Source organism: Xiphias gladius, chromosome 11 (assembly GCF_016859285.1).
Source record: "Xiphias gladius isolate SHS-SW01 ecotype Sanya breed wild chromosome 11, ASM1685928v1, whole genome shotgun sequence".
Taxonomy (NCBI): Eukaryota; Metazoa; Chordata; class Actinopteri; order Istiophoriformes; family Xiphiidae; genus Xiphias; species Xiphias gladius.
In genome coordinates, this window is record NC_053410.1 from 14,143,944 (window position 1) to 14,165,227 (window position 21,284).

The following is a 21,284-nucleotide window of genomic DNA, read 5'->3' on the forward strand; positions in this document are numbered from 1 at the left end:
ACATTGCAAACATCAATTCTGTGACTTTAAGTCTCACCCAAAAAGACAATAATAACACATATATCCCTCCTGCTTAATAACATCTCTTCCAAATACTGTATAATGACGGAGTTGCCTATGATAATTCCCAAACCTTGTCATGAGGTTTTGCTGAGAACTTTCTACCAACCTACACCTGCCAAATGTCTTTCTCTGCTAAGAAAGAGGAAAAAAAAATCACATCACAGCAGCATCAAGTAACCTTTCAGTTCTGTTGTCCTGATGTAAGCCGCCATCTCCGCACCTCAGCAAATCACACTGAAGCTCTCTTGAATTGAAAGATAGCACTCTCACTCACTGGGTAAGAGAAAGATAAGTTTGCCTGTCAGGTTTTGCTTTATTTGCTTTCTCTTTTCGTCTCCCCCCTTCACACTATGTATTTCTCATCCTCGTTGTTGCCGTTGTTTTTCTCACAACATCCATCACTCTTTGTCTAAGAGTTAACATGTTTGCAGAAGTTTGGTGGAGGCAACCCTAGTTACGCTCCAGTTTGGATAAATACAATACAACTATTTCAGCTGAAGATCCCCAACTCTTCAAAAGAGAAAGAAAAAGGAAAGTAAACAAAAAACCACTGCAACAACAAAATTACATCCTCTAGCATCCTTTTATCTGACAAATACCCCATTCATAACACTTAATTTCCATTACGTTGCTTTAAATACAGACATATACATGTACATAGACGCACATAAACACACACCACTACACTGCCTATAACCATGTTCACAGCTGTTCTATTGTAATTGCAGGGAATGTAAGTGATCCATAACTCTCTCCTCCTGCCGGTAGATATAATTTCCCTCACATTGTCTGTGATTACACTTTCAAAAGTCAGTAATGAAAATGACCAAGTCTCATTGTGCGAATTTCATGTAATATAATAAATTACCCCTTTTTTCATTATGCTGCCCCAGTCTGCTCCACATCTCTTTACATGGCTTACTGTATCTGTGCATTATGAATTTGCTCTAGTGAATGTAGGCTGCGCCATTTCATTCATCAGATATTAAAAATTTTAAAGCCCTTACACATCCTACACATTTTCATACAAACAATATCTACCGCAAGTTGTGTTGCCCAGTGGAACTGCCAGTCTCTCAGTCTTTTTCCCTGTATCATCATCCGTCAAACAACGCAATGTACTGGTTAGGCTTCAGTCTTGGGACAGTAAAAAGATTATGCTTCAATTCAAAAGTGTTAATGTGTTTCGAATGGCCACACTTGCAAGCATCATAGCCTCCTTCTGGCCGAAACACACTGCCTCCCTTATTTCTCTGACAGAGAGTGCTTTTGTCCTTTATGGGTCTTTGTAGTCTCCGTGCAATGAATTGTTCAAATGGGGATAAGGGTGGAAACTTTCAGACAGTCTTTCCTCAAAGGTAGTCATGGTGTTGCTCTCTGTATTCACGACTAGTGCTTAAAGTAGTTGTGTGAAAAATGAAGGAGGCTCCCCTGAGAGAGAAGTTCAGACGCTGCCCATTTTCACACCTCTACACACCCGGCCAACCGCTGCATGAACCGGGCATGATTGTTGGGTTGTCTGTTTCTTTCTTAGGATAGGATTGATTGACCATCCATCCATCCATCCATCCATACATCCAAAGTTGTTGTACTCACTTGTTCTGGTGCTTGGAGCCCTGGAGGTGTGCATGGTACTGCTCAATGGAGTTGAGGACAACACTGCAGACACTGCAAGAGTAACTACTACGCAGCCCTGGAGAGAGACAGACACACAACAACACAGGTGCTTTCAATAAGTACGGTTCATAAAAACCCTTAAAAGGTGTCATCGTCATCATCTGGATCATCGGCAGCAGCAGTAGCACTGAGGCCAGCGCTAGCAACGATAAAAATCTGAACTGACACCGAATAATTCTTATTTTTACACTGCAGTGCAGGGTAATTTTCCTAATTAGAATGCATCTGGAAAAAGATTTGATTAGACTAATCATTAGCAGAAAGCCAGTTACATTTTTAGATCCTTAAATCGCTGCCTTCTTTCTTGTGTTTTTTTTTGTGTGTGAAGGTTCCTTTTTGAAAGCTGAATTTCAATAGGGTGAGAAGAAATAGGACAGTTAGGGTAAGAAAAGAACGGTGTAGTACTGTGTATGGTTGTGCATCATGCACTTTTGTATTATATCGATAAATGTGTGCTCGAGATGGTGCGGCTCAGACACAGATGTAAACTAATTAGAAGGTTTGCAGGTGGTCGAGATGAACACCCAAAAATAGATGGATGAGGATGGAGATAGGCGATTGTGTGTGTGTGTGTGTGGGGGGGGTAGACAGAACAAGTGAAAGAGGACATTTCTGGAGAAAAATAATGCGTACAAAAAGATGAGGGAGAGGAGACAGATATGGTAAGGATAATGAGTTGCCACACTGTAGGAGTGATGCGAAATGCGTGCCGGGGTTTAATGACCACAGGAGAAAACATGACGTGTATTCAAGCCCAAAAAACATCCTCTTGCACATGTAGTGACTACAGCACAGCAGTACTGATTTTAAACTCACCTTTCTTTCACAAGAGCAGAGGATGCAGAGGAAATGCTATCTATGTCAAAGAGGGCAGGCCAACCAGCAACATGGCACAATTGGCTGTGGATTCTCTGTCACGGATGCAATGAAGTGCTATTTTTGTTTTCTCACATTTAGCACACTGCAGAGGTGTCACTGCAGAACTCAGATCAGTGATGAACAAACTTGACACATAGGGACTGTATGACTAAAAGCCTTTTTCCCCCAAGCCTGTCCTTGCTCCCCCACTTACGTCTGCGCTCTTCTATTTTATTTTCAGGTTTTGGGTATGAATGTGTAATTATGGGTGTGTGTTGTGACTGAAATCAGGTGTGCTCATTTGTGTGTGGCTGCCCTTCTCTCTGCTGTCATTACTGTCCTTGAGATTTATGAGTTGTCTGTGTATTCCATCACCTTTGGACCTTCTGTGGCGGTAATTGGTGAAGTATGTTGGGGGATGAAGTTGTAATATTTTTAAGAGTGTTGGGAGGTCATTTAGACTGGGCTAGAGCTGCATAATGTGGCATGTCTTCCCCCTGTTGTCAAACAGTCTGTTACAAGGGTGATTAAGGACAAGCAGTCATTTGCAAGAAAGCCACGACTGAATTAGTTGCCTGGAGTAAGTGCTGTCTTCACTGAAATGTTGATATTTTGCATCTGTTTGGAGCTAATGACTAAGTCTGCGTGTGTGTGAAAGGGGGAAAAAACTAATAGTTTATCCTCTTCTGCCAAAATGTCATTACTTCTGTTCTCTCTTAATGAAAAGGTTATTAATTGTACTAGAGTTTAAAAAAAACAATCAAAAAAAGGAATGATAAATCTCTCTCATTCTCTTTCCCTTTCTCTTTCTCTTCTATAGTACAGCAGTGATTATACAAAGAGGTGCATTCTTGTATATGAGATTTTATGTGTTTTATCTGCATGTGTGTATGTGGGCACAAACAAAGGCAGTTTCCCTGCTTTTAGCCCGATTGATGTCACCTCCCCATTGCCTGGCTGAGTAGCACTGATGTACAATATGCTGCAGTTTGTGTCTCTGCCAGAATATGTGAGTGTGTGCCGTTCTTTTGAACATACACACACACACACACACACACACACACACACGGCCACATGCACATACACTGTGTTTCGGTTTCCAAAGCAGTTCTGGCATTAGACCACGCTGTGCCCTAATCCATGTTAATTACATGCAGGGAAAGTATGTGTGGAACGCGAGTGACAGCACGCCGCGCAGGGCAGGGTTGTGAATGTGGGTTTTTTGGTGAGCATGAGCAGTATTTGTGAGGGTGTTCTAAGCCTTGTTAATTACACAAGAAAATATGCCAGGGAGAGAGAAAAGAGGGGGTGAGTTGAGCTAAGGCAGTGGGTGCGGAGCTGTTTGTGGTTGTCGTTTATTGTAGAGCCTTCTGGCATCGCTGGCACCCCTGGTATGGAGACACCTAGATGCTTGTCAAAAACTTAAAAAGCTACATTCTATGCAAAGAAAATTGAGAAAATTATGTTCTTTTCAAGAGCCTTGTTGCAGAGGAATTTTAACATCTTCCTGCAGTTTCATAGTCTGATATATTTCAACTTAGTCTCAGCTCAAGCAACATTTATGATCCATTTGGAGCACGATGCTCATGACTTCTTCCATTAACACAACGCCAAGCTCTAAAAACAGCTTCTTTTATTTGTGAGACTCTCTTGGGTTTTCTGGTAGTGGTCAGCGCTGAGGATTGTGAAAACTAGTGTTGCGTGAACATTGCTGGTTGAATAGTGGTCTGGTTTTTAGATGCACAGGGAGGAAATGAGGCTTAAGGACACCGTACAACCACAGCTGAACATCAAGTTACATATGGATAATTTCAAGGTAGCGTTTCCTTAGTTTTCCGCTTCCTTCTTATGGGGCTGACTGCAGTTGAGAATCTCACTGTAAGGTATTCATCTGTAATTTTATTCACTGTGGAGGCAGGATAATAGTTAACGGAGCTCTTACTACCCCCAGAGCCTTTGTGCTGTGGTACACCATTAGTTTACCATGCGCTTTGCAAGATTAAAAAGGAACTGGATCCAAAAAGAAGCCCATTGAGATGCAATCAAAACAGTCTGCAGCAAAGGCTTGACAGTAAATCTCACAGGAATATATCACAAATACCATAGCAGCGAGGGCCTGAGCATTGGTTGAGAGTCAGATTGAATCCAAGTGGAATTTTACCAAACAAACTTTGGATGACTTATAGAGAGACTAATTACTTTTGTAGCAAATGTGACAGTAATTGGAAAGACCATCTGTTTAAGACAAAAAATATACACAGGGAACAAACTCTCTCTCTGAACTATTGTTTTTAAATAAAACGACCAGATTCTTTTACATTTTCAGGTCCCCATCAACTCTCCAGTGAAAATATCTGGCTTTTGCCACTAAGTGCTTCACTGTGTTTGTCAGCTAGTCGCTAACTTTGTCTGCAATTTAATGCTTAGCAGGTAGCGTACAGTGGGTTTTAAAAACAGCTGCCTGCTGCTGCTGGAAACAATGCTGATGAGAGTGGTGAGACTGAAACAAACCTAAAGTTACAGGTCTTTAAACCAAAACAATGAGCTAAGAAAGGCTGAAACGTTACGTAGAGCTGAGAGGAACTGCAGAGTAGGGTGATTATTATCTGTAGGTTCTTCACAAAGAGTCGCCCCTTTCACATTACATGAAGATATTGATTAGAGCAGCTTTAAATATGACCTCTGTCTATAGTGAGATAAGTTCTGTGATTTAAATCAAAGAATATCTGATCAAAAAATAAGTAGACAAGCCTAAGAATTGGATGCCAATTTTCAATTCTTGACACTTTCGGATGCTTGATGTTAGACACATTTCGATTGTTCCTCAAGAAGAGTTAAGTTTCGAAACCTAGACCTAGTTCACATGTGGGCACTACGTATGTGGATCTACACTGCCTACAGTGTGTCTTGCTTATGTGTGCATGTGTGTAAGCTTGCTTGTGTGACGGTGTCGCAGTGAGTGCTGTCCCATGGGAGAGGAGGTCAGCTCTGTCTCCCAACTCAAGGCACAGTATTCGATACACACAGTTTTCTCTGCCTTGGTACTTCACCCTCCCTCGGTCCTCCCGCACATGCACACATGCACACACGCACATACGCACAGAACAATCCTAGACGCTTATCTCATTGCCTCTAATTCCCCACTGAGTCTCCAGAGAGTAGAGACAATGGGTCGTCTCTGTCTTGAGGGGATTCTACCCCTGTTGTGATTTATGTTAAGACACAGCCGAGTCAGCTGGGCTCCATCCCGTCGGTAGCCACCCCCACTGCAACTCCCTCGTCCTCATCTGTAATGCATTTCAAAGGGTTTCGTCTGGCACCTAGCCATGGAAAATAACGACATTCCCCCCTGTGCCCTGTCTGTGCAGTTACACCAGAAAAAAATCCATGAGTAAGAAACGTTGTCGATATAAACGTCATGTGGAATATCTATTATTTTTTAGTCCTGATAGTATGAAGAGGGGAGTGGCAGAAGACAGGGAGAAAGACAGAGAGAAAATATGCAAGTAAAGGTAAAGGTCAGTAACATCAATAGGACAGAAGCAGACAGTAGTAGCTACACAGATTCTGTAGGCATAGTTTTAATAGAGGGAATATTGGTGGGTAAATAATTCACCTATATCTCGTGGGGAGCTAATGAGGATGACAGATGAGACATGACGAGAGATCAGAGTCCCTAGAGGTGTATACACACACACACACACACACACACGCACACATATTTACACACAAAACAACCCCAGTAACAACTAACAAAGACACAAGACAGAGTATAGCTGCAGGGAAGGGGTGGAAAAAAGATAAAAACAATGAAAAGAGAAAATGGTTCCACAAATGGGAAAAGGAGGACAAAAGGACAGAGATGAAACTGCACTTGGCTGAGACCAAATTCCTCATCTCTCCCCCCTCTTCTCTATCTTTGCTCAGCTGTCACCTCGCGTTCGACCCTCCCTCTGAGATTACACCCGGCTCACCTGTGACTTCACACCTGAGGTGGTGATAAAAGTCAATCAGATGTGACAATCTTACACCAGTGGAAATGTGTCTAACTGAAGTGAACAAACGACTGCTGATAAATGGAGCTGTACTGGGATGAAGTGTTTCAGATTAAAGGCACTGGAACAAACACTTGATTGATGACACACATGAAAGATTGTGTCAGCAACGAGCTTATTTAGAAATCTGAGACCAGTTCATTTCACTCAGATTTTGCAGTAGAACATCACTCTTCATTGAGTACAAATAGCTTGGATTAAACAAAAGAAAAATCTGACTTTTATATATGTCTACTATACATTTACAATTTACCGTGTGTTCTGTAGTGACATGCTGGGATTTGGAGTCGAAGTCACCCAAAAAATAGCTGAGGTTGTGGGATCTGGGTCACAGTGTGTGGATGGAGGACGATATCCAATATGACACCACTTAAAGCCTCTGGGCCAGTGTAGGCGGCAACATGACTCGTGCTTTTAATATGATTGGCTTCTTGAGATGATGGTTTGTGTCATGGCACCTGGAGCACACAGCGAATGGCACGGCTTCGGCTCACGGAGGATTTGGTATGTATGCGTGGCAGTGTCCGCGTGCTGTGTGCGCAGCTCGAGTGCATCAAGCTTGTGTGTGCAATAGAGGTGTTGTGTGGCACCCGTGTGCATGTTGGGCTGCGTGCTGCAATACTGTAGGATGATGTTAGATGATATCAGTCATTGGGAAAAGAAAAGGAAAAGCACTTTCTGTGCCAGATACTATTAATAGTTTCATTAGAATATCCTTCTGGCAGAAATGTGTGTATGCGCATTTGAATCAGTGTCCTTTTACTGCTACAATTGTGTGTGGGAGGGGAATAAAGGGGGAGAGAAAGACATAGAAAAAGTCATTTGATTTACAATAAGAAATAATTTCAGTTTAATTGCTTAAATTCCTGACTGGCCCTTTCATGTGTTATTCCGTGTTGGACTCGTGTTTCAACCCTCAGCGGAAAAATCTGTGTGTAACGGGTTTTTATTTAGCTGCTTGAGCTTCTGCACTGTGTAGTGTAGTTTCTCTATGGTATGGTATGCGCCGAATGCCAGCAGAGGTCCTTAGACTTTGACGATTTTACACATCGCAGTGCCTGCACTAAAAAGTGTGAAAGCTTTGCTGTAATATGAGGAGGCTGTGACCCCAGACTACTCATATGGAACGGTTAGACTGGGGCAAAAAGGTGATGTGTCAAAATTTCACTTGGAAGAGAGAGACAAATATTTCCTTGGGATGAGGGATGAACTAACTCTTTCATTTTATTGGCTTGGAGTCCAGCCTTTAAGATCATTTGCCAAGTAAACACCTGTCAAAGATTACTCGAGTGATTTAGTATTGCATTTCTGTAAAGTTGGGAACTGATTTAAAAAAAAAAAAAAAAAAGCATTGGTTAGAGCTGATCCAGCAGAGACCCTGACTTTGTCCCTAGTGTCCCCAGTTTGGGCCAAGCTCCATAAAAGCCTGCTCCTACAGTTACAAAAATGTAGCTCGATAGCGTCTTTATGCTGGACCCACATTAGCTGGCGATTGCCCATGTCTTTCCAACTACATACTCAGGTGGTATCGTAGGCTTTCTAATAAAAATCTGTGGCTTCCAAGCCCTAGAAATGATATCTGGATGTCACTTGAGTAATTTTCTCAGACTTGGCAAAGCGCCTCCACAGCCACACACGATATTTTACAACTCTTTTTACGGGCTGACTTCACAGACGGACTTTGACATGAAAGTGGTGGAGGGCCTCTTTAATGAAGGACAGTGTATATATTATGACGGCCTTCCTACAGAGCTATAAAACTTTACCAATCTGCATTTAAATTTAAAGGTAACTATAAGAAGGTATTTCAACCATCTGTGGGACGTTAATTCTTTAATGTATATATAAATGGCCGGACATTGGAGGATGTTGATCCATAGGAGAAACTCTGGATTGTTTTAATGGAAAATAATTTAGCTCAAAGACACAGAAGAAAGGTGGTCAGTCATTTAGAATCCATGTGTATGGTAAATGTGTTAAGCCGATCTTTACAGTAACTGGCTGATGGTGCTAATTTTATCAGTGAATGACTGGGGTGGCTTACCTCAGTATAATATCTGTGAAATGCACACCACATTGAAAGGTGTATAAACATTTAAGAAGTGTGAACGTGATCTTCCCCTTATCGTTTTTCTTCGTATAAAGTCATATCACCCCTCCTGCCCTTCACTTGTCACTGGTGTCAGGCTCGGGGCCAAGAGGCTGACCTGTGCTCTCCGTGGCATCCAGACTGTCCGCTAGCTGCTCCAGGAGGCGTGCCCTGGCTGCATTCCTGCGGTGTTTCTTGCCCTCGTAGTGCTGCTGGGCCATCAGCGGGTTGTTGAACCAGGCTCCGCACAGGCAACAGTACTTCCCAGCCTCTCTTCCGCCGTTTTCCCCGACCACAGGCGTGGGCCAGGGCAAGGCGGGAGGAGCGGGGCACGCAGAGGGGTCTGTAGGCAGTGGGGTGGAAGGGGAGGAATCTGGGGGGATGTAGGAGACGAGGAGTTAGGGGTGGAAGATTGCAGAAGGAGAGAGTGAGGATAGAAGGAAGAGAGTGAGGGAGCATATTATCATGAATTCAAATGCAAATGGAATTCCAAGGTTAAAATGACATGAAAGGAAAAGATTTTCATAAAATTACATTAACATGAAAATGTCAAGCAGGCACACACACACACACACTCCTTCCCACAGACACAGATTAAATCTCAAATACATGCTTTCTCACACACACACACACACACACACACACACACACACACACACACACACACACACACACACACACACACACACACACACGTGTACATTTGAAAGCTCTAGCTTTAGATCATAGTGATCACGAATGAGAGCAAGAGCAATAGATTGGCTATAGGCCACATCTGTGGAACATAGATGAGGGTTGGGAAGATGCCATCAGCACTCCAGGGACCAGTCTGCAAGGGCTTGAAACTGGATGTCTACTTGTATCGACTGCACTTCTGAATGTTCCTACTTTATGTTTTTTACCTACATCCTCCTCCTCTCATCTCTTTCCTCCCCTTTCATCTCTCCTCTCCTCTCCTCTGCGGGAATTTAAAAAAAAAAAAAAGAAAAAAAAGAAATGGCAGACTTCCAGGTGACCTGCTACTCATGACATGACGCTGGTTACCATGGTGATTGCCCATTAATAGCCAACAGGCACTGACATGTCCACAGGACTTGGTTGCGGCTCATGCAGCGAAGACTGCGTATGTGCGTGTGGCTGCACGTGTGGCTGTGTGCGCGTGTGGGTGTTTGGGTGGCGGATTGAATGTATAATCCACGCTTGAGAAAATGTGTGAGGGCTTGCGTGTGCGTGTGTGTGTGTGTGCATGAATGAAGCTCTAGAATAGGCTGCTTGTGTGTGTGAGGTACAGTGCGTGTACCAAAGAAATCATCTCTGCTTGAAGTGTTTATTTGAACACAGGGAGAGGGGGGGTTAGGTGCACAGCCAAACTGTGTGAGAAAGCTTAAAGTGCCAGATGGCATGTCCAAATGTGGCGATTCGCATCTACAATGTGTCAATGACTCTAGAGTTGTACCGACTATGACTACACCGCCACAATTTTGCCTGTTTAAATATTTCATATCACGAAGAAAAAGCCCACTCGTACAAGCTTTTAAGCCTAAATGAGTCATATCACTTCTTTCAAAATTCACATTTCTTTCACTGATAAACAACGAAAGGTATGCATGGATTTTCGACCCGTGATGCTGACCCGGAGGGTGAGGTGTGTTAGTTTGTGTGTTTTTGTCTGTGTGCCTGTGTTGACATTACTCTAGCCCTGAGAGCTGATTGGTTGGTCATACCTTGACATGTCTTCGGGCTCTGTTCACATAGTTACTGTATCTATGGCCGTGTCTCCGCTCATCTCACCAACCACACCCACTCACATTCCCTTTGCTTGTGTTTGCCTCCGCCACTCTGTCATCTCACTTACAAAACTCAACCCTGTAACTCTTTTACTGTTATTTCATTTTTAAGCAATTAATCTGAAAGACAAAGCCATCCGAAAATCTCCGGTGTATCATTTGTGTGTGCCTGTGCACGAGTGAAGCTCCAGAGCTCTGACAGCTCTGTGGAACAGCACGTACAGGGCAGCAACGGGGACTGATCCCCAGATGTATTTTTCCTCTCCACCCCTTGTTTTCTCACCCTTTCTTTTCTCCTAACTGTGATCTCGGCACATTGGAGCAGAAGTAAGTATTTTTCACGGAGTGGGGCACAGGGAGCTTGTGTCACAGTGTGTGTGTGTGTGTGTGTGTGTGTGTGTGTGCGAGCGCTGGAGGAGGAGGCGGGGGTTTGGAGTGTTCGGGGAAGTGAAGTGCAGAAGGGGAGGGAACACAGGTAGAGTTTCAGCTCCCCACCTCTCAAGGGTTTCTCCACCACACATTGCCCTTGCTTTCTCTCTCCTCACACTGTGGTTTCTGCATGTGTACATATTTGAGTGTGTTTCCGTATGTATGTTAGTGTCCATGTGTCCTTAGATGCAAGTTAATGTGTGCACGCATCAGTCATTGCTCACGTGCGCATGTGTGTGTTTTTGTGCCCGTGTGCGCACAAGCCTGTCAGCTTGGCTGTGCATCTTCTGTGGAGTGCTCGTCTCAGAGTGATCATGAAGGCTACTTTTGACTTTAATCTCTCCTGAAATCTCCTCTTCTCCTCTCCCAGGTCACTATTTCTCTCTTCTTGTTCTCGTTCTCTTGTTTCTTTTCCTCCAGGTCCCACTGTCACAAAACTGCAGAAACTCCACGGCAACGGCTGTTCAGAAGTGACACTTTTCCAAACTAGGCCAAAGTTTAGGAAAAGTCACTCAGGGGCTTGATTATAGCACTCCTTTTTGCAGTGATTGTGCGTTTATAGCTCTGTGAATTTTCACTTTGAATCCAATTTGATTCAAATTATGTAAAGCTCGGCTGGAGCCGACTCACCAGCACTGACACTTTAAAAAAAAACCAACTCTAATCTTAAACAGTCATGAGCATGGACAAAAATCAATTTGCAGATGTCTTGATTTTTTTCTTAATCACAAGACCTTTATAAATTAAAGGCTGTCTGTGCGCTTCACCTTAAAAGTTTTACTTCTTGCGCCTCTGGCATGTTAGCATTTCCACATAATTTTCTTTCCCCTCTGATAACCCGGCTAGACATTTTGACTGAAGCATGACTAAAGCTTTCCAATTCCACTTAAGATAAAAATATAAGATACGTGTTCAAAAAAGTAGATGGCTGGATTAGATGGGTGCGTACAAGCGGAGGTGAGAGTGCGTTTTATTACCAAGTTAATTACCTTGGTTTTTAGTGAGGACAGGCTCTCTGTGCAAATATCAAGACTGGAATCCAATAGAGGTATTGATCATCTAGGGCTGAAAGGGCGTATCACCAAAGTACCAGATTATAGTCAGGAGATTGATCGATCGGATTTGTTGAGCTTTCACTTTCAAGTCTGACTTGGAGACAGACAAAAACTAAGTAGCTCAAAGAATCAGTTTAATACTCTCTTCTCTTTGTTTCCCAAACTCAACTGACACAAAGTCACACCCTTGACTTGTTTAGCTGCTGTGATTAGTATGAAATTATTGCAGTTCGAGTGCAGTAAGATACGGTATGTGGCTCCAACAGTGCTAAAATCAAACCCAGATAGCGAGACAGGTAGAGGGCAGGAGATACCTGTGTTTGTAGGGCTGGTCATGGCTGTGGGTAGGTTGGGCGGCTCCCCCAGCACCAGGCGGACTCTCTTGGCGTGGGTTTTGCCCTGGTAGTGGGACTGTGCCACAATGGCGGAGGTGAAGAACATGTTACACAAGGTGCAGCACTTGTTCCTGTCCACCTCCGTCTCTGCACAGTCCTAGAAGAGGAGAGGAGGGAGAGATGGTAAAAGAGAGTGGTGGAGGGTAGAGGTGTTATGAGAGAAAAATGCATCACAGTGGAGGAGAGGGTAAGGGAGGTGAAGATGAAAAGAGATTGGTGGAGGACAAGAGAACCACGTGAAAAGAGATGCAGGGCAAGGTGAAGGTGAGAAAAGGAGAGAAGAGAGGCAGGGGGAGATGAGAAATGGAAAGATGTACACTTTGCACTGACCTCGCTGGGCTTTCTCACACTCACGGACACACACATGCAAAAGCAAAGAGAGGGCTGATCAAATATTCATCTGTCTCTCTGGGCTGAGACTGTGGCTTGGCCCTTTCACCGCTGCTGGTTCATTACTAATGATGAGGAGGAGTTGCTCCCCACGGGAGAGAGGGAGCACAAACAAAAAGACCAACCGCCTGATGACACAAATGTACAAACTCACACTTACACATGCAAATACACAAGATTACAGACACACACACACACACTTCAAAAAATATTTCTCCTTCTCACTAGCTTATAGATGTTGCTGCCCATTAGTATGAAAGAGAAAATAAGAAACATACTGTAGGCTGCATGTCAGGAAAATTGCACCAATCCAGTAATTTTTCGAAATCAAAATTACCAGTAATGACAGATGGAATTGTGTAAAGCTTGCTTTAAACAGGCATAAGAAAGCTGAGGCAACATGTCACATGAATACAGCAAATGACTTTACAGAAACAAAAAAAATATTTTTCAACAACAACTATTCAGAACAAAATCAAAGAACAGAGATCTGCAGACAGAAACAGAGCCCCCACACTATTGTGTCCATATACTTTAGTGTCTAGGTTTTTTCATGGTTTAGGCTTAGCTCTTTAGTTCTCTGCCTCTTCTGAACTTTTTCTATTTGCCTGAGCATCTCTTCTATCTCTCCCTTTCTTTCTTTTTTCTTTCTTTTCACGCCAGGTGTCTCTCATCCAGGTGTCGTATCGAGTTGGAGGAGAGAAACCTCAGTCTTGGCGAGAGAGAGGACAATAATAGAAAAGTGTCTGCGACACCATATCTGGGTGTGTGGGTGTGTGCAGTGTGTATCTATGGGTGTGTGTGCTTAAAAGTTCGTGTGTGTGTCTTATGTCAGCCCTGGTTAGCATCATGAACAGTGGATGCGAGAGTTAAGGACACCTTTACCTTCCAGGCTAAGCTTTGTCTCTCAGCTGTCCCCTCTCTCTCTTTCTCTTTTTATTCCTCTCTCTTTTTTTCCACTCACTCACTTCTTATCTTGCTTTTTGCCTTCCCCACAATCTCAGCCCTTTTCTCTCTCTCTCTCTCTCCTCCCTTGCATCCTCCCTCACCCTCTGGGCACCAGTCTCAGTGACTCTGTGTGTTGTGGGATGAAATATTTATCTGTATTGGCAGGTCCTCGCCACCCCCACCCCTTCTCCTCTCCTCCCCTGTGTCTGTCCCTGCTGTGATCATGTTAAAGGCTTGCTCTGAACGCCACCCCCCTCCCCCTTAACCAGTTTCCCTCTCCTTCTCAGTTGGTACAAAATCATTTCATTGTGGTTTATTAGCATGGCATGAAGCATTGTCTCATGTTGCCAAAGTGTGACCATATTTGGTTATATGTAAGTGTGTTTGTACACACAGCTTATCTATATCTATTCCATGATCTTCATTCATGATCGTATCACAGGAGACACAGTGCCCATCACCATCTCTCCTCGTCCTGTTCCACCTCCTCTTGACTGTGTACTTCCTGCTCCTCCTCTCGTCTCCTTCACTATTGATCTTATTGTTCTTTCCCTCCACTTCCCCTCTCGCCTCCTTTTCAGTTCTTGTTCCTTCTCATGGGCAACGTTGCTGAGATCTTGCTCTACCCAAATCCTGTTGTACCAGGATGAGGAAAATGAACAGCAGTGAGCCGATGTCACACAACTGCATGTTTTTTTATTTTTTTGTTTGTTTGTTTTTTTGAGTGAGGACAAAGAGGCTGAGATGATTCTTTGTGGCAGCCCACAACGGTCTCACCTGTCAAAACCCACTGAAAAGTAAAAGAAGCAGTTGACAGAGATGGGACTGAAACACAAAGAAGTATCTACTTGGAAAGTAGAAGGCAACGCAAATCCTCGCTCAATGACAGATGTTACACCAGTGATTTAGTGACAGTGCGGGGAAAATTTTAAACAATCTCAAGTGTATGTGGGTGACTAACATATGAATAATTGTCAGTTCATTACAGCTGCCACTCTGCTGAACCTTTTTTAAACAATAAACAGCATCTCTGACTCACTGCTTTCCTCTTCTGTCTCCGCTGATAGTCATCCACCTTTCTGATTCTTCTTTGATTTCTACATTTCTACGTTCACTCATTTCAGTCTTCCTCTCTGTATTTTTTCCCTTGCTCTCTGTCTCGCACCTGTCGCACCTAACACATCTGTTGAGACTGATTTGCATGTGACCTAATTGTTGTGTGTTTCCGTTTGTGTGTGCACATGCCGCATGTATGCCTGTTTATCTACTGCCTGACAGAGATGTCTGTATCACAGAATATCTTGTGTTTGGGTGGCTGGATCCTGCTCATGCACCTAACAATAGACTCCTAATTAGCTGTGTTTATCTTCCTCTCCTTCTGTTTTGCTTTCTCTCTGCTCCTCCTTACTTCTCCCACTGCTCTGTGTCGAGCCGCTGTGGGAAACATTGCTAAATATACACATGGAGCAGAACAGGGAAACAGACATTCTCATTTGGAGTTTGAAGAAGCGCTGAAAGTGTAAATTGAAAGGAGCGACAGTGCAAATATAGCATTAGAGGAGAATAAAAGGCGAGGAAAAATAGCATTTTGTTATCTCTTGCCCTCTGCGCAGGTGGAAAACTGCACAGAGAGAGATGGAGAGAGAGAGGAGGGTGAAGAATAGAGGAGAAAAACGGATCAAGCCCCCCTCCCCTTTCATCTGGGAGCACCTTTACGACCTACTTTCTCTATGTTTGTTCTGTGACAAACACTTTCACCTACACACAAACCTCAAGGCATTTTACATTGGGTAGATGCTGGCATTTCATTCACGGCACGAAAAATCCTTTTTGGCTGTTCCCACTGGACTGCACCATGTCAATCAGTAGGATAACACAAGGGGAAAAAAACACTAAGATGTAGTACAGAGAAAAGATGTGCGAAACCTCCCCTCTGAGAAAAAAAATGGCAGAGAAGAAAGTAGAACATTTAATCCCAAATTGGATGCTGAGAATTTCATCTCTGGAGAAGTGTTCATCTTGCATTGGTTTTCCAGCATTGTCACATAATCAGTGTCACAATTCTGTGTGAAAGGTTATGAACAAAGTGCTAGCTGCGGCGCTCACAGTACGTTACAGTACGGCAGAGGAGGTGGGTGTGTGTACGTCTGTGCGCGCACATGGTCTGTTGGTGTGTCTTCAGTGTTCCATATGAGGTGAAAGCCAGGAGGGGCTGAGTCATGTCTTATTCACTTAGGGAGACAGATGGAGACCCAGGTGTGTATATTTCTACAGTATGTGTGAGTGTGTTTGTAAACCTGTGTGCCCCTGACACGCCTGTTTCATGAATTTCTACAGTCATGTCTCGCCTTTTTACATCTTATTCTACAGCTTGAAACATGGTTCTACTAGTTGAGCCCCATCTGAATAGTCTTACACTACGAAATGATTCCAATTTTGTTTGTTTTACCTGTCTGACATTTCAATGTGGTATAGTTTTGTGGTGGCAGTTGCTAGTTTTTGTTCAGTTTGATAAAGATGTTTCCTTTACTTAATTTTTATTTTCTTTTAGAATGGACACAAGCTTCTACTTTGCTTCATCGCAATTGCTTGTTGGATGATTGAACAGCTGCGGAAATCCCCACAACTTTTCCGACACTGGCATTGTGAGGGGGCTGTGTCCGACAGTTTTCAGTAACTTTCCGAAACTGACAGTCTGACATTCCCACCGACTTCAGACAACGACTGTCCAGGTGTGCAGAGGTGAGAGGGTGGCCATTAGGAACAACAGTTTCGTCTTCCGACCTGTTCGGGCAACATGTTGTTCGAAGTTTTGTTATTTTGGAGCATAACCCAGCCCTTAATGTCTTACAATTCAGGACTGATCTCATTTTTGCTCTGGGCAGAAAATGGGCAATGACTGACCTTTTGTGTGGTTCTTAAAATGTAGGCTCCTACAAAAATAGTGTATGGATGGAGATTGAGGCTCACTACATGTGACTGTGAACTGTCACATTGGTTTTAAACTTTGCATCGCTCACTCGCCAACTGCAACCCAAATTGACTTACATTGGAGACATTTGCAAACATTTTAGTTCCTTAGTTTTTATTATGAATTTCCTGTCAGTGGAGGACAGAGGGTCATTGCTGCACTGAGGTACTTGGCCCTGCACTACTGCCCAAGGTTTTGGCTATGGCACTGGACTGTTTTTGGAGATATGCCACCTCTTCCCCTCATCTCATCCCTTTCTCTCTCTCTCTCTCTCTCTCTCTCTTTCTCTCTTTCTCTGTGTCTCTCTCTCTTTATGGCACAGCTAAACTTGTCAGTTAGTTTGATAAATTTTATTTTTCCACCAGCTGTGTCTGCAAAATGTGTACTGTATGTATACTGTGTGTGTATGTGTGTAGTATGCCATGTGGGACTAATAGGCTTGCCAGATAAATGGGGCACACACTGTACTATAGTAAAGCTCCCTCTTCACAATAGTCTATTACGTTCACATTTATTTTCACACAAAGACCCACAAACACAAAGTCGTAATTTAATCAACAGCAAAGTAGTAGTTGTGCTTCATGTTTGAAGCCTAACAGTTCACAGTGGATGCAGTTTGAAACCTCAGCGTTTGCTACAGTTGCTGAAGAAAGACACAAACACATGCAGACAGACACACAAACATTGGTACTGCACTGGCCTCCCTAGCCATGGCCTGCAATAGTCAGATATAGAGCTGCTTGGCGTCGTCAGCCACCACTAAATCTTACCAGAAACACCACAGCTAAGGCATAACCTCTCTTGGGAGAATCATAGCACTCAACTACACACAACAGATCAAACAAATATTCCCATGAGCACTTGGCTGCAGTGGGCAAGCCTGAGAGGAGAAAGGCCAAGTAAAGGATTTGACTGAGGCAAGTCAACTCAGGTTTTTGTCCTCTACATACATGAACACATGCTGCAAATTCACACAAAAAACGTCAGCATACAAATAACTGTCCTTCCACAAACATCTCCACAGTTACTACAGTTTGTGATGACACGGCAGAACGGGTAAATCTTTGAGTCATTTAGTTAATTAATGAATCTTAAAAATTAGAATCAAGTTAGAAACATTAATTAGAGGTGAGAAAATGTAATAAACTTTGTATGGTATGCAACACAGACACAGAAACACACACTCAGTGAGAGCATACTGGGTTATCTGGCCTCAGTCTCTTGGAAGGCGGTCCTCCATCTTCAGGGTGAAGCATGTAGAACAGACGTACCTTGTTGGCATGTTTCTTACTCTGACAGAGAGAGAAAGAGAGAGAGAGAGTGAGAGTTTCAGCCATTGAACTGAATTTTATTTGATCATGTCAGCCAAGTGGGGAAAAAAAAATCAATGACTGTCACTCCACCTTGACAACTCCCTCCGAGCTTTTATCTCAGTTTCAGCTGATGATGCTAGCAGAGATTTTGCCCCCGGCTAGGTGACTAATGGCCCAGGCCGGCTTCAGCTTTCTGGGAACCCTGAGTAAGATGTTGGATGGAGGCAGTGGTGGGGGTTTGAGGACTCTTAACTTCACCTGCAGGCAGTGTGACGGTAAACAGCCAAGCGAAGTGAGGGAGTAATTTGAATGTCTAAAGTTACAGTAAAATTGAAATGAAGATATCCTGGTCTCTTAAAAATAAAAACTGCAAAATCTTCCTGTGGAGTCAATGATTAATAGATTATAGAGTAGATATTAATATACTACAAAAAAAGCAGAGAATAGATAGATTAGTCTGCATAATATAGAAAGCTTTTGGTGAAAAGATGCTTCAAGTATGTAACTGCCGTTGATGAGTTTTTGTGCCAGTTACTCATTTGTTACTGCTTTATTTTCATCCAACCTGACTGTGTTTTTGTTTGCTTTTTTCACACTCCTTAACACTATAAAGCCTACAAGCTATAAGAAGCAGACACATACAGAGGTGTTTATATGAGAGGACACCGAGCTGTCCTTGAAGCTGCAAACTGCCACTTTAATCCAGAACAGTGAAAATCCCTGGACATACTGCTGGGTAAAGACTAGCACATGTGTACTGTATGTGTTTAGACAACTCTGTTTGTGTACAAGTTTGGCACAGCTATCTTGCTTCATACATATCATTTTATTGGCATGCTCTGACTTTCACTCTTTCCTACTATGTATCATCTGTTATCTATAAATTCCACTGCTGGTAAAATACTCCAGAAGCAAGTGTTGACACTGTCATAGAGATTGTATCTTTACTGCCACATATGACAGAGTGCAGGGATACAAGTCAAGATTACGATTATTAAAAGCATCAATGGAGAAAAACTTGAAACTTTTGGTTGATGAGAGATGGACGAGATTGAATTAGAATGAGACTATTTGTCAAACGGATTAAGATGGCTTTATCCAGAACCAGAATTCCCAGTAAGGGGATACATTACTTTTTAATCCGTATGATTAGTGGAATTACGCTGTTTAGATGAGAATGAACGAGTGAGTGTGTATATCATGGCTGACCAGCACACAAAGAAAGCGAATGGGAGACTCTGACAAGACCCTGTACTTGCTGCTCCAGTGCTTAGATTGGAGCCTCTGCCCCTGGGACAAAAAAGACACACCCCCCCCACCACCACTTGTCAGACTGCTTTAATGCATTTTGTCCGTGCTTCTGTGTGTGTGTTTGTTTATCTGAGTGTATGCTTGTGTTAATAGGTGTATAAATGGTTATGAAGTTGATGGGTCTGGGATATGGGCTAAAAGCGGGACTTTGTGTCACCATGGTTACCCTGCACTGACCCTCAGTGCTCACCCTTCTCTAATGGACTGTGCATGTCTCTCTGTGTTTTCCAAGTGTCAAATCAAAGGACATGTACAGGAGAGAGGACAACTATGTTAAATAGTCCGCCACATCATCCTTGTGTGTTTTCATATACATGCAGAGTCTATGAGTCACCCATGTGTATGTGTTAGTTTATTGATAGTTGTTAGCTAGCTGCTAACTGTTTATTTGTTGTAAATTATCTGCAGAAGTGCACAAATTATTAATTAATTTTTTTTGTTTGTTTTTTTTTAGCAGTTACCAAAAAACCTCAGGTGGACTGGACTAATTTTACATATATATCGGAAAAAACAAGATGGATTGCAATCACATTTACGATCTGACCAATCGGGATGCATATTTCTGGAAGTGAGAAGTGTAAATGAAAGTTTATTTAATAGCATGTGGCGCCTCCAAAGGCTGCACTCCTTCCTGCACTCCTCAGTAATTCATCCCACATAATAAAACTCCTTTCTTTAGCCTGTCATTGATGTCTTAATGTCTTATGCAAAACAATTCAGTTACCCTGTGTATGCAATGTGCTATAGGCCTACAAGTAATGTTACCTTTCTTTCTCTTTATCATTGTTGAATCTAACACGCGTAAACTCCCTACCTTCAAATTATTTCTTGCCTTGTCTCTTTGATCTACTGACCTCTACGGAGATCCTTAGTAAAGGGTGTCAATGAGGACATGCGGTGCCTCAGCTTGCCCATTTGTCTTGTGTTTTTCTCAGGCGTAGGTTCAGAGACAGAAATAGATTACCGTCAGGTGAATATGGTTGGTACACATGCGTGCACATACACACTGTTGTTTTCCTTGCTTAATGCTATCCAGATAAGGGCCTTGTCCTCATTAGTCTGCTTGTTAATCCCAATTGTGTCTTGTAATCAAGGACAACATTAATGCAGTACATGCAAGCAAGTGCACGAGCATACGTGCCCATGCGTGTGCATATGTGCCCACACACACACACACACACACACACACACACACACACACACACACACACACACACACACACACACACACATCCTAGTTAAATACTCCACGGGGCTGATTATTTAATGGACATTCATTAAATTACTCTCAGGGAGTCTGCTGAGAGGTAGACTACATTAAAAGAAAAAGTGCTTATGTGTGTGTTTGTTGGTGTGCAAGTGACTACCATTACCATGCTGCATTAAGTCAATGTATAATGGATGAGCACTGTTTTGAACAGTACAAGCACAAATTGGTACAAATAAGGCTGATGCAAAGTGTACACTGCAGAAATCTGCCTGTCAAAGCAGTTATCATAGCAGCATTTCTTTGTTTTGTGTTGTGTGATTATTCCTTTATGTGTTCCTCTGTTCGCTTTGTGTATGTTTAGTGATGCCAAAAAGAGAGAGCTGAAAAAATCCTCCAAACCTGAGCAAAGATGGACTCACCTCATAGTGAGCGGTGCGCTGGGACTCGGAGATGAGCTGGGCATTGCAGATGTTACAATAGCTCTCTGTGAACAAGCCTCCATCCACGACGCCCGCAGACTTCATCTTCATCTGAGACTATAGAAAAACGCACATGCCCAGACATACGCAAATATGAATATGATTGAAAATCCGAAAGGAGTAAAATGTCAGTGAACCTTACAGTGTGTGTTAGACGTGCATGAGCATGCATGTGTCTCATCTCAATTTAGAAATAATTTTTCTTCCAAATGACAAACTCATCATGATAGTTCAGCCCAAAATATGTTGATCCT

General features: G+C 42.9%; 1 protein-coding gene across 1 annotated transcript; it reads right to left on the reverse strand.

Moving 5' to 3' along the window:
• Nucleotides 1-1,655: 1,655 nt before the first annotated feature.
• On the reverse strand, nucleotides 1,656-21,081 carry zgc:171482 (zinc finger protein). Its single transcript, XM_040139728.1, has 5 exons — nucleotides 20,971-21,081; nucleotides 17,917-18,009; nucleotides 12,328-12,505; nucleotides 8,861-9,115; nucleotides 1,656-1,756 (listed from the first exon to the last, which is right to left on the reverse strand). The coding sequence occupies exons 1-5, from the start codon at nucleotides 21,079-21,081 to the stop codon at nucleotides 1,656-1,658; spliced, it is 738 nt and encodes a 245-aa protein (XP_039995662.1).
• Between the last annotated feature and the right edge of the window lie 203 nt (nucleotides 21,082-21,284).

Bases quoted from the DNA above. Each gene is read 5' to 3' on its own strand.
- zgc:171482 (XM_040139728.1), bottom strand. From the start codon at position 21,081: ATGAAGATGAAGTCTGCGGGCGTCGTGGATGGAGGCTTGTTCACAGAG. The intron at 18,010-20,970 runs GTGAGTCCATCT...TCTCTCTGTCAG, and splicing joins AGCGCACCGCTCACTATGAG to AGTAAGAAACATGCCAACAA. The intron at 1,757-8,860 runs GTCAGCCTCTTG...GTCTCTCTCCAG, and splicing joins GGATGCCACGGAGAGCACAG to GGCTGCGTAGTAGTTACTCT.